Below are 13,775 nucleotides of genomic sequence, written 5' to 3' on the forward strand. Positions count from 1 at the left end.
AAGTGTGTAGTGAGAAGCTTCCAGTGCTGTCTCAGGCTGAAGTGGAGGATGAGCCAACAGTCACTAATAATAAACCAAAAAATTACTGGCATGTGATCCCTGCCTTACTACTTAACCGGAGCACCTAAATGCATCCTGTTGGAAGTCCCCTTCCCCCTAGGGAAGAAAATATGCCATTGTACCTGACCCCACTCATCTAGAAGAGTATCCAGGCATGAAAAATACGCACCTTCTTCATCAACAGCAAGTACAGTGGCACCTCTGCTCAGCAGAGCTTGAACAACAGAGGCCAATCCATTTCGGGCTGCAATATGGAGTGGCCTGTGCACAGCAGGAAGAGAAAGGAGTGTTACTGGACAAACCTTGGTAGAGGGGACAGGACCTGTCTCTTGGAATTGAGGGCAGCCATAAGCTATTGGACTCATATTGCAAGACAAGAATATCACATAGTAAAAGAGAACATCATTTTACACAGCTCTTTGAACTATGAGTTAAAAGAGCTGAGTCTTTCCTCCAATGAATTTTGTAAAACTTGGAAAGAATATTTAGCTTTTATTCCACAACAAATGTTTACTATGTGTTTTCAGAAGCAAATGGCAGATCTTCAAAAATTTAAGAGACTGCAATCAGTAATAGGCTGCTGTACAGGAAAAAAGCTGGTATTTTAAGGTAATATTACTAAAGTCAGTCCTTTATATATAAATGTATATATAAATGTATTATATATAAAAGTACTGACATTGGTGTTGTTGTAGCAAATGTTCATTGTTTAATAAACAGATAGCTCTTAGCCAAGAGTATTTCTTCAGACTGTAGCTGAAATAGGTGACTGATTAGAAGAAAACTTAGGAAGCATAACAATAATTCAACAACCTTAAACTTTGGAAATGTAGACTATATGCTTTACATGCAAAAGGTACCAGATTAAAACCCTGGTATGCTAATTAAAAAAAACCTAGAAAAGTTCTTTGCCACTTCAAAGGTCTAAAAGAAGTCAGGGCAGATGATATTGAGATTGAAAGACAAATGGCTAGAGCTGGCAAAAAGTTTCCCATGAAAAGGTACAGATGGGAAAGCAAAATTAAATGAACATTAGATGCTTCTTCAATTATGACTGTAAGAGAGCTTTAAAAAAAAAGATTCTGTTGATTTGAAAACACTGTCTCATAGGACTTAACAAACATCCTTAATTTTATCCATGCTTGGCAGCCACAAGGATGTGCTTTAATTTGCCATACCTGTGTTCCCAATCTTCCTTTGTTCTTTAAATTCTCACTGTTAGTATGTATAATGCTTTTTAACAGCCATAAAACTGAGGAAGGTGAGAAGGGAAGAATGCTACATGGGCACTTAACATAAAAGTGCATTCTGCATTGTTGAGAGGAGAAATCGACACAACCTGGGTTTCTCCCATCATTCCCCATAGACAGACATAAAGAACAAAAAGTTTTGCGACAGCTGATGAAAAAACTAAGTTGACTCCCTCCCTCCCCATCCAGCCATTTTATGGATCAGTTCACTCACTAGCCAAGTCTAAACACAGAGCACTCAAAAGAATAGCAAAACAGGAAAAGATAAACAAATCCATTGCACCCCAGAAATAAAACTTTGAGCAGTTATGACAGAAAGTGGGAAAATTCCTCCTCTCAACAACCCAGAGTGCACCTTCACAGTACGTATTCATTCTCTGGGTTGGTGAGAGGACATACCAAGCCCTCAATCTGAAAAACTATAAGGGAGAGTAGTGACTGCATCCTAGTCCCTAATCAACTCCTGCAGTATCCACGTTCTTGAAGGCGGCATCTGCTGACCTAAACTTGTCAAGCCTGTAACGATGAATGAAAGAAGGAGTACTTCAGGTGGCAGTCCTACCAATTTTGCTAACTGGAGCAATTGAAGAAAAAACTGCAGAAGAGTGAGCCATCAAGTTACCAGGGTAAGGTAGTTCAGTCAAGTTGTATGCTACCAGGATGTATGGTTTGATCTAAGGGGCCATTCAGACTACAGAAAAAAACGGGTTTGAAAGCGATTCTTGCATGTGAAGTTCATATTGGATCCGAATCCGTCACAATCCATGTCGGGGCTTGCACAAGGAAATGCCCCATACACCGAGGTATCCAGATTAGGGCTAAAATCCGTCTTTTCCCAAAAGACTCGGGTTGCACCAAATTAGAACTTGCCCTCGATCATGATCGGGGCAAATTAGGGAAGGATTAGGGGCAGGGGCAGGCAGAGGTCAGAGCATTCCCTCCCATCATCAGAAGGGAGGGGGGAGGAGGAGGAGGAGGAAAGAGCCGAAAAAAGGGGACTCTGGATGCAAAGGGTGACAGGAGGAAAGGGGGAAATCAGGGGTGACTTTTGAGCTGCAGAGGGCTGTCAGAGAGAGGTGGGGGGTGGAGGAGGAGGAGAAAGGGGCCGTGGGAGGAAGGGAGCCATGGAGGGGATTCTAAAACGGAGCAGGAGGAGGAAGAGGATGAAGGAGCTGGGGGAAAGGGTCAATGGGCATCCCTGAGGAAGGAGAAGGTCTGAAGGAAGGAGGAGGAGGAGGAGGATTTCCAGGGGGAATTGGGTTGCAGGGCTACGCTGGGGCATGTAGGGAAATCAGGCTGCTTGTTCTACTTTCACTTCTTCTTGCTCCTGGATTATTATTATTATTATTATTAGTGTCATATGAGGATGCTACAGGAATGCCTGCGCTTCATTTCCATTTTATTCCCAATTGATTCCATGGGTCTACTTTAGTTGGAACTGACAGGTCCTACTCTCTCAGCCTCAGTGGAAGGCAATGGCAAAGCTCCTCTAGCAGGAGGAAATGGGTCAGGTCAGGTCAGGTCAAAGGCAGGGCATGAACGGAGCTCACATCAGGGCCCCCCCCTTTTCATATTTTTTTAATTATTTTTGACCAAATATGATTTGTTTTCTTGAGGCAGATAGAGCAGCACTAGCAGCTTGTGCACTTTCCCTTTCATCTGCTCGCTTCCAGCAAAGGGGAAATGTTACAAATGTTGCAAAGGGCTAGACTTACAATTGGAATGTTACATTTTTTGCTCTTGTCAATTAGACAAAATGATACATGCTTTTGCTACTGAATTCAGAGGCAGCCCTGAATTGCTTTTAAAAGCAAAAAAAAAAGCATGGCAATTGCATCCTTTACTGGCATTTCTGAGGTGAGGAATTTATCATCATCATCATCATCATCATCATCATCATCATCATCATCATTTCATGTGTAAGAGGCATTCTGGGGGGCAAGGAGTGGGAGATGCATTAGCTTGCATGGGATTGAAAATGGGGACAGGGGCAGATCTGACCCAAATGCCCACATTTTGGCGGGATACAAACAGCCATATAGTATGTATAGGATACGTACTAGGGTTAGAAAGGGGCGGTGCTTCCGCACCCCCCTAACCCTAGTACGTATCCTATACGTACAAGATGGCGGCGCCCCTTCCACATAGGCGCCGCCATCTTTACGTACTGGACACATAGCGTCCAGACGTGTCGCAGCGCCTATGACGTCGCGAATGCGCCAGCGGCGCTTCGCGACGTCATCAGTGCGCCGCAAGAAGAAGCTCCGAAATGGAGCTTCTTTTTTGCTCCGCGCGGTTTGGCTGCTGCAGCTCCCGCGCGGAGCAAATGGCAGCGGCGGGGAAGTGCCGCAAAGCGGCGGTTTGTATCCCGCCATACACACAAAAAAGAGGTTTTTAAAAAATTGACACTTTGGGGCATTTTGTGCATGGCTCTTTTAAAAAAAAGGAGGGGGGAGGACACTTCCGATGCCCCTGCATAAATGTCACCATGACGATTGCTTGATTGACAGCAGGCACCTTCACAGCAGGCACAGAATGCATTCGATTTAAAATGCCCCTCTTTTTGTAGTGGGCACTTGCTAACGGAGAGATTCGGGGGAGGGGCATCCGAATCAGCCCAGTTCCTTCCAGATTTTTGATGCCAGTCTGAATGGGGCCAGAGTGGTCATTGTGGAACAAGACATCTTGCATCCCACTGAGTTTGGATTGAAGAACACAAATAAGCAAAATTAGTTGTTTTAATTTTTAGTGCCTCATGCACGTCAAGGTTGTGCATAATGTCTCCTATGAGTGCAAGTGATTAAGATGGAAAGAAGCAAAGATGAGTTCCTCAGACATATGAAAGGGAGAGAGCACCTCAGGTTTAAAGGGAAGATCTGGATATGGAGAAACATAGGGCCAGTACAGACAGGCTTGATGCTGTGGAGGTGCGGCAATTGCATGCCGCAGCCCTGAAGTGTTTTCCTGGCCAAAAAAGCAAAACGCTGCTTCTTTTTGGGGTGGAAAACAGCCAACCATTCCACTGCGGTGGCGGCTTTTCTGCTCTCCTGCAGCATGCAGCGTCTGAATGCCACACAGCCAGAATGCCACAACTCTGCCCACAGTATGGAGTGATGAGTATTACTTGGCCTTTCTCCTTCCTCACCTTCCTGATCACCCTGGCGATGAGAGGAAGGGTAAGGAAAAGATACAGGAGACATAGGGGCAAAATAGACGAACAGAAGAGGAGGCTTGAAGCCACCCCTTCTGAAGCCAGATTGGAGCCACAGCAACCACATGCCACAGCCCCAATCTGTCTTGAAGCCTCTCCTTTTTCTGGTGACAAAAAGCCGGCTTTTCCACCCACACTGCGGCCAGAAGCCAGCTTCATGCTGTTCTGGAAGTGTGCCAGCCTTGTGTAAACAGCTGGGTGGCTTCCCGGTGGCTTGGGAATGTGCGGCATGTAAACACCGTGCTCCCAGGCTGTCCAGAAGGCAGTGCAAAGGAGCAGTCTGTTTTGTCCTACAGAGGCCACCAGCACTGCAGTGCATCTGTTCCCTCCACTTGCAGATGAGAGAACCTGGTGCAAAATCTAGGGAATTTGTGATTTATTAGAGATGCAAACATGTTCATAGTAAAGGTTTTGAACATGTTTTCCAGTTGGAAAAACACCTCAAGGTTTAGGCTCCATTCTCAAGGAAGTAAGGTGTGTCTGTTCAGGAAATTTGTCTGGAGATTGGCGATTGCCTGGACATGCTGGGCTGAAATGGACAGGATTGTCCTCTCTGCCAAATGGCCTTATGCTTTGAAGGGTGGTAGTGGGTGGGAGGAATTAGATAACTATTAAAGGCGTAATAGATTATAACTGAATCACATAATCCCACTGGGGGGGCACTAAGGAAGAATAGTGCTGCTCCTAACAGATAAGGGGACTGCCTAATTCTCTTAGATTTATTTGAGAGTATGCTGTAAGTGCTACTTTCTGCACTTGACTGTTTAATTGAGATTCAGATACACACGAAGGGGTGACTGCTTGGGGGACTCAAAATCACACCCAAAATGACTGCCATTATCACCACTCTGCTCCAAGGCAAAAGGGTAGGGAAACTGAGATGTGCTAAGGGCAGTCAGGATCTGTGGTGTTGTGCATGACCTATAAGTGTATGCATGGGGGGAATTGGAACCCCTTGGAAGTTAGTAAGACCCCCAAGGGGAAGGGAAAGAAACCTGAATTTGTTCATCTTCTTGGAAGAGACACAGCGAGCTACAAGGTGTGGCTGCAGTTGCTGCTTCCCTCTCTGGCACTTCCTCTTCCTCCAATATCACCTCCATGTCCCCCTCGGGTGCTGACGTGGCCATACAAGGTAAGGAGTTGGGTGCAGCTTGCCTCATCATCTGCTGAAGAGGTTTGAGCAGCAGAGGAGCCCTCTCCAAAGCAGAGCCTGATGCCCCATCAGAGTGCTCTAGGCCAGCATGATCAATAGATGTGCCTCCACAATCCATAGTAGTGACATTTGAAACATGCTTCTTCTTCTTTTTGATAACAACATCAACCTTCTTGCTTGATGAAGCCATCACAGAGGGGGAAAGAAGATAAAGTACAGAAGAAAAAGAGAAAAGGTTTCTCTCCCCCCTCCCCCAAGTAAATAAGGGCAAAAAGAAGAGAAGACAGATCTAACCCAAGAGCAATTGAAAACTTAAGTCAAAAAAGAAATGAACAAAAAACAGACAGAGCTCTGGGATGTGAGAAGAACTGGTCTCTAAGGTGGCCAAATGGGGAGGAGTCAACATAGTTTTTTCTTTGGCTATCATAAGATCTTTTGCTCTTCCTGTCTGTCTCTGGGTGGTGATGAGAGAAACTCAAGTTGTGTGGATTTCTCCTCTCACCAGCGTAGAGAAGCATTCCTCATTTCTACCAGCTGTGCAAATACTCACATCTGCAGAGCACTGTTAGTTGCATTGATAAGGCCAAGGTCTTGGGTTTCCCCCAGAATCAACAAGGCACACTTTTCATGACCCTGGAAAGATAAGATAAAATGATTAAAAAGTATGTTTTATTTTGAAAACAGGCTCTTAAGCTGAACCCAGGTTTTCTCTACATAGTGTTTGCAATATTGAGCAACTATGGTTGTCATAATAAACTATAATTAGAGGAAACCTGGGAATGGAGGAGCGAACTGGTCAGGATAAGGATGGAGGAGCACATATATGAACCCCATGTCACAGATCTAATCCTTGAAAGAAGTGGGGCTATGCAAGAAAACATGTTTGACAAGTAAAGTTTCTGTTTCAAATTGTTGCAGTGTCCCCTTGTGGGGGAAACCGAAATTACATTTTCCTAATTCACTAAATATTGCATCAGTGGAAAAACAGAAGAAATGGCAGCTGTCACTAATGCCTTTCAGCTCTTCTGCATCTTGTATCTACTAAGTATTAGCAGTAAAATTTATGAAGCCAGATGCATGTTCTTCAAACAAACTCTAACCTAACCTACCAACAGCAGCAGTGTATGTTTGACTCTGACATTAAGAAAAAAACAGTAATAACTGTGAATTGATTCAGTCCTCTACAACATTAAGGCAAGATGGAAAATCCCAAGGCTAGTGAAAAATATAAAGCGAGATAGAAAAGGTCCATGCTCTCTGAAAAATGTCTGAAATGCATTTTTATTTGGCATAAATAATGGATTCAGAGAGCTTCAACTTTCAGTTTCCTCATGGTTGTGTTTCCTCATGGTTTCTACACCTATTTCATCTCCTATTTATATACATCTACTGTTTGCAAACAAAAAATCCACATTTTGCAGAAATCCAAGTGTTTTTTGAGGGAGAGGGAATTGATCAAACAGCAACTATCTTTATTTGGAAGAAATAATCTTTTGCTTTGGGTACAAGATATGGAAGTCTGCCTAAAGACTGTTTCTTAGTCTGAACAGTAAAGGGGCATTCCCACCAGTAAACCCAGAAGATATACCAAAAGATAGCCAGTGGATTTGTCTCCTGCAGGTCCATCCATAAGTACTATACCTTACTGCAGGCCAGGTGAAGAGCTGTGTTCTTGTTGACATCCAGCACAGTTAGGTCAGCTTTTGCTCTGTACAGCAGAAACTCTGAAAACAGGTGGAAAAGCAAAGTAAGGGGCAGTACAAACTACTACCTATTTTATTTATTTTTAACCATTAAAATCCTGCCTTAAAAGGACCCTTTAAAGAAATTAACAAGCTAAGGAAAAAGTCAAAATGCAGCAGGAAACCCGTCCAAAATGGGAGAAGAGTAAGTGAAAACAGTCTCCCTTCTATACACACACACGGGATATGGTTCTGTCTTCCAAAAGAACATAGCTTCTGTTATTGAAAGATCAAAAGCAAATTGATGGAAATTTCAGAGTTCTAGCACCATAGTAGAACAGGTCTTATTTAGATTGACAGGGTAACCTAAATGTTCTAGGCACTTCTTTTGTGTTTTCATTAAGTGACTTTCTTTCAAGAACACAGAATGCCACTGCCTTCTAGTAAGTCCCTCCTGTCTATATTTTTAAGCAATGGGGATTCACATTTAAATTGGCTTAGACCACCTATGGATGACTTGTACAACCAGGCCACTGATAACTGCTTTGAAAAGAAGCATATTTATAGAGATACAATGATGGGACTGTTTGAATATTGCTCAAGAGATATATTAGGATCAGATTTTTGCATTTCTTCTCTCTCACCAATCTCCTAGATTCATATTATTTATTGATTTTATATGCCACCTTTCTCCCAAATTGGACTCAAGGCAGCTCACAAAAGATGCTTAAACACAACAATAAAACAGTACAATTTTAAAACACAATTAAAACACCCCATTAATATATCAAGTCAAAAATGTGAAATCCTTAAAAATGAATTCTACATTCAAGAAGTCAGAGAGCCTCTCAGTTTGGCCGTTCACTTTACCACAGAGTAAGGTCAGACTAAAACCTACAATAAGGCAAGACAACAGAATCCATGCTGAATGTTTGGGGTACCAATGGAAGCAAAAGAAGTAAAATTATAATTTTGATACTCAGTGGCATCTTTAGGGTTGGTGTCACCAAGTGCAGCAACTCATGGTGTCACCCCCTCATTGACCTCTTCCCATGCCACACCATACAGAATCCTTAGTAATGTTTTCTGTATTAATGTTACTCATAAATCGTAATTCCCATATACACTGAATGTAATGATTATAGTTGTGACATAAACAATTAAAATTATACATTTAAATTACATATACACAACCTAAATGTATTTACGTATACATAGATCCATGTGATTAAAATTAAAATTTGATAAAATGTTTTTAAAGAAAAACGTAAAAAAACTTTTAAAATCTTTTGAAAATTAAAAACATTTTTAATTTAAAATTAAAATTAAAATTTTAATTTTTGCCTCTCCTTTTTCTTCTCACTGAGCCTCACCCTAAAAGTAAAGGTAAAGGTAGTCCCTTGACATGAATGTCTAGTCGTAATTGACATTAGGGGGCGGTGCTAATATCAGTTTCTAAGCCTAAAAGCCAGCGTTGTCCAAGGACTGCTCTGATGGTCATGTGGCCAGCATGACTGCACTGAACGCTGTTACCTTCCCACCGAAGTGGTACCTATTTATCTACTTGCATTTGCATGCTTTCAAACTGCTAGACTGGCAGAAGCTGGGACTAGTGTCAGGAGCTCACCCCATCATGTGGCACTCGGGCCTTGAACTGCCAACCTTCTGATCTTCTGATTATCAGAACTGGCATCTTAACTCACCCTACCCACCCCATTTCAGCCACAGTCCATTTCTGCCCAAACACAGATGTTTGAGGAGTAGTGGTGTCACAACCCCCCCTTTCAGGGTGTCACTTGGTGCAGTCCACACACCCCAGTGATGCCACTGTTGATGCTACAGGGATGGGAGACAGTATTTAGATCTTCTGCCTCAGGTACCATACTACACTGAGTAATTCTTGGATGGGAGGAGAGGACACAGAGTGCATGAGCCAAAGCATTAATCTCAAATTCTTTCTAGGACATATCCCCAGAAGTATTTCTTTTGGGGGTAAAGAAGTAAATATCTCAGCTAGGGAATGGAAACTGTGTCTTTCTAGACATTTTTGGACTGGGACTCCCACAATCCCTCACCATTTTCAGTGACAGCTTGATCTGACTATTGGGGAGGTCACAGTGGCCACTGTTGACTTAAACAGAACCCAAGGACTTATTTCAACATTGTCTTTTATGATATTCTTGCCATGAAATTTTAAACTGCCATTTTAAAATTGGCCATTGATTAAAGATGTATACTTTTGCCATGCAAACAGCCAAATACCAATCAGAAATGAGCTTGGGAGGAAGCTTAGCCAGTTATAAGTCACAGGTTTCTGCCTGACCCTTTGGAAAAATCAGAGTTATGTATGATAGTTCCCAGGTTTCTAAACCTTACGATATTTTTTAAAAATCGTTATTCTGTAAGCAGACCTCAGGAAAGAAGAGAATGGTAGGGGGGCAGGGAGGAAGGTAAATAGAAGATTCATCACATACCAACTGCTGCTGTCTGGCCATTCTCAGCAGCCATCATAAGAGAGGTCCTTCCCAGTTGGTCAGTTGCATCTACCTCAGCCTGGTGGTGCAAAAGCAGTTGTAAACCATGGATGTTGTCTGCAAAGGCAGCAGCGTGAAGGGGGGTCCTGGAGAAAAAAAATAATGGAATACTATAGTCCTTCCACATTTGCTAGGGTTAGGGGTGAAGGAGCCCCATGAATGTGGGAAACTGCAGATTTTACCTAAGTGTAACTCTTGGTCAACATCTGTCAGAAGTTGAGCATAGATGCTGAGGAACCTACAAATACCTAGAGCAGTGTTTTCTCTATGAACATCTAGGTTCTCCATCACAACTCTATGGTTAACTTCTGGCAGAGTTGCGCTGGAGAACCTAGCTATTCCTAGAGAGAATATATTAATCAAATCCACAAATAATCAAATACGCAAAAGTCAAAGAAATAAATATGGAAGGCCAACTGTACTGTCTATGTTTTCAAAAGTGCAGCTGTAAGGGACCCTGACATCTTTCTTCAAGGAAATTCCATCAGAAAGATGTCAAAGTTTTCCAGTTTTCAAATAGTAACTTTCTGACTGTAGGAAGGCATAATTCACACCCCACTCCAAAATAATAAATCTATTAATGCTGCAGAAACCTCATGAAGATGTACAGCAAGATATGTCATATCGTAATTGACCAATAATATAACACTTCCCATCAGCCACTACTTCTGGAAATTTCTAGGCATCTTTTCACTTCTTTACAAGCAGAGTATTTATCACTGTCTAATCATCCAACTAAACAAGTCCTTAAGAGGAATCTTTTTCTTATAAGCATTTTAAAGAAATAAACAAGAAGGGAAAATATTACAGAAAAGGTGTGGGGACAAACCAGCAGAAACAAACCTTTTAGTTTAGGCTTAGTAAGATTTAATGAATACCTAATTTAACACCTTCATTCTCTCAAGTTTCCCCTCTCTCATTCTACTGAAGTAACAATATATACATGGACACCATCCACCATCACTCTAGTAACAACCCTCCCTGAGGTAAAATGCTAGTGACTACTCTAGCAAAGGCCTTCCGTCTCCCTCTGGGGCCACAAAGGACCCAGCCCCCTGCAGCCTGAGTGACTGTTCAGACTGGCAGCATCCTACAAGACTTTACAGCACTTGTTGACTATCTTTTGATGGCACTTCATGTTTAAATGCCTAATCATTATGGCTCACAGTAACCCTGTAATGCCTGGTTACTATTAAAACCCACATTGTACATTTTCCTTGTGACTCTATATCCCGACAGTGACTATTGATTAAAGGGGCTGAAAAATGAGAAGTGTAACAATGGGATATTTTACTAGTATGTTTGGTAAAACAACAGTATGTTGTACTACATGTTATTGGAGTCATTAGGAGGAAATGAAGAGCTACTATTCTCAGGTGTTTTGTGTGTGGTGTGTTTGTGTTGTGGATTGTCTAATTGTAGCTTACATAATTGCTAATAAAACAGGAAATTGAACCCCAAGCCTTGTACACTAAATAGGCTTTGCATTTAGGACCATTTGACACTGTAAGAAAAGCCTGGTGGAATGATGCAAAGGTCCATCTAAACCAGCTTCATCTTTTCTGCAGTGGCCAATCAGATGGCTGATGTAAGTCCAGAAACACCAACTTTCCACTTCCATGACTACCAAGAGGCACATTACTTTTGGGGATTTGGGGTTACACACAGCCAGAGTTAATTAGTAAACATTGTTACCCTAAATGCACAAAACAGCGATATCATTATTGGGAAAACCAAAATGCACAAAATACATGTTGTAAGCTTTGAAGCTCCACTGGCTTCTTCATCAGGCAAAGGTATTAAAAATCGTACAGGAGAAAAAAATTATGACAATTTTAGTCACAGGAATGCATTTTGTCAAGATGTTACAGCTATTCTCAGTTCAGGTGTTATGGAGTGGATATTCAGGCAGCCAGGCCCCTACTACTTCTGACCATGTGGGTAATTCAGAAAATAAAATTTAAATTCCATTAGCAATACAAAAATATATATCTCCTGAAGCTCTCTCTCTTTAGGATTCCCCTGATGTGGCTAAAATGTTGTATGTTACATAAGAAAATAAAACATATCCAGAAGTAGTAGATTTGGACATGTAGCAAAGTATAATAACATCCACTCTGGATCCAGAACAACATTTTGGATGAAAGATACCACATTTTAATCACATCAGATGAATCCCAAAGAAAGGGCCAATGGACTGGGATTTTACCATTTGAGGTTTCTACCTCCAGCAAAGGTAAAACATTTTTCTTAAAAAAAAAAACCGGACTACATTTGGCATGTTTTACCAGAACAGCACCTATATGTTTCCTAAACCAAAAGTATGGAGGTTTCACAAGGCACTTGTAGTTTTACAAAGAATGGAGGCATCTTGGCTCTCAAGAGAAGTATCTTTTTGTTTTGCTAATGGAACTTAAATTTTATTCCCTGGAGTACTCACATCATCAGGAGGAAGGGTTTGCCTGCATGAATATCCTTCCCTAAGATCTGAACCAAGAACAGCTACAACTTAACAAAATACAGGCCTGTGACAAATACTGTTATATTTTTTTCCTCCTGTGTGATTGTTAACACCTTTGCCTGATGAAAAATACAGTGGAGCTTCAAGAGCTTACAGTATGTACCGTATATACTCGACCAGAACTCAAGAAATTTATACCCAAAAACTGACCCTAAAATCTGGGGTCAAATTATTTACAGGTCAATACAGTCACCATGGGTTGAAATCGACTGGAGAACAGTTAACAACAACAGTAATATCACTCATAAAGCTCCTTTAAAAAGCAGCCCTGAAGCCCCAATCTTCATGCCTTGGCAGTAATCGCTGAAACAGCTGCAAGGCACCAGTGTGAGTGTGCGTGTAGTGATTCCCTTCTCAATCCTATCTCCAAACTTTTCCTCCTCCTCTTTGCATTTCCCCATTTCCCCTTCACTTTCAAGCCGATCTCCAGACCTTTCCTCCTCTTTACATTTCCCCATTTCCCCTCCACTTTCAAGCCAATCTCCAGACCTTTGCTTTTCATCCTCCTCCTCTTCACATTTCCTCTAAAACCAAGCTTCTTTTTTCCCCCCTCCACTCCCACTTTGAAGCCAATCTTAAAACTGTCTCCTAAATTCTATCTTTGACCTATCCACGGGCTATAGCAAAACCTATGATTTTGGCCCTAAAACTTTCCCTTGATTCATACATGAAGTCGACTTGTATACGAGTATATACAGTATTTGTGCATTTTGGTTGGCCCAAAAAAGGTATCACTGATACCCCTATTATCCCTTAACTACTTTATTCCCCTCCTACAGCCACCAATATATCTTGTGCTAGCTAATTCCATTGTTTAATTATGCATTCTCTGAATAAGTAAATTTTGCCTTTCCTGAACTTCCCACCATTTGCCTTCTCAAGATTTTTCCAAGTTATAAAGTTAGTGTTCCAACCTCTATTCTGCACTGGTATCCATGTCACTTTTTGAGGTGAAGCTTCCTATCAAATAATGGCCTGGGCAGTGATAGCTGAGGAGCATCTGGAGAGATAGGAATTGTCCATCACAGGCAATCAAGAGGATTGGATCCTCACTCACCTTCCTTTGGCATCTCTGCTATTAACAATCTTGGCACCCAATGCTTCCACAAGCATTTCAGCAGTGCCATCTTGGTTGTTAATTCTGCAAAAGGAAGAAAGTGTGAGAAGCAAATGAGTTATCAAGGCTTAGTTTTATTTTCATTTGTAGGATGTCAAAATGAGGAGAGAGCAGTGAATGAGACATATCATACACATAAGAATATATGGCTCAATGTCAGAGCACATGCTTTGCATGCAGAAGATACAAAGTTCAATCTTTGGCATCCCTACTTAAAAGGAACTCAGGCAACAAGACAATCTTGAGA

General features: G+C 41.8%; 1 protein-coding gene across 1 annotated transcript in view; it reads right to left on the minus strand.

The window, feature by feature from the left end:
• The window catches only part of ANKRD52 (ankyrin repeat domain 52), an 81,814-nt gene that overhangs the window by 7,801 nt on the left and 60,238 nt on the right, over positions 1-13,775 (minus strand). The window contains exons 23-27 of the mRNA XM_089479330.1: positions 13,469-13,552; positions 9,831-9,976; positions 7,316-7,398; positions 6,225-6,307; positions 230-321 (exon numbers count right to left, since the gene is read on the minus strand). Of these exons, the coding sequence (XP_089335456.1) occupies positions 230-321; positions 6,225-6,307; positions 7,316-7,398; positions 9,831-9,976; positions 13,469-13,552 (488 nt within the window). The remainder of the gene's footprint in view (positions 1-229; positions 322-6,224; positions 6,308-7,315; positions 7,399-9,830; positions 9,977-13,468; positions 13,553-13,775) is intronic.

This window comes from Sceloporus occidentalis, unplaced genomic scaffold (genome assembly GCF_023333645.1).
Source record: "Sceloporus occidentalis isolate IW3139 unplaced genomic scaffold, rSceOcc1.0.p SCAF_1, whole genome shotgun sequence".
Taxonomy (NCBI): Eukaryota; Metazoa; Chordata; class Lepidosauria; order Squamata; family Phrynosomatidae; genus Sceloporus; species Sceloporus occidentalis.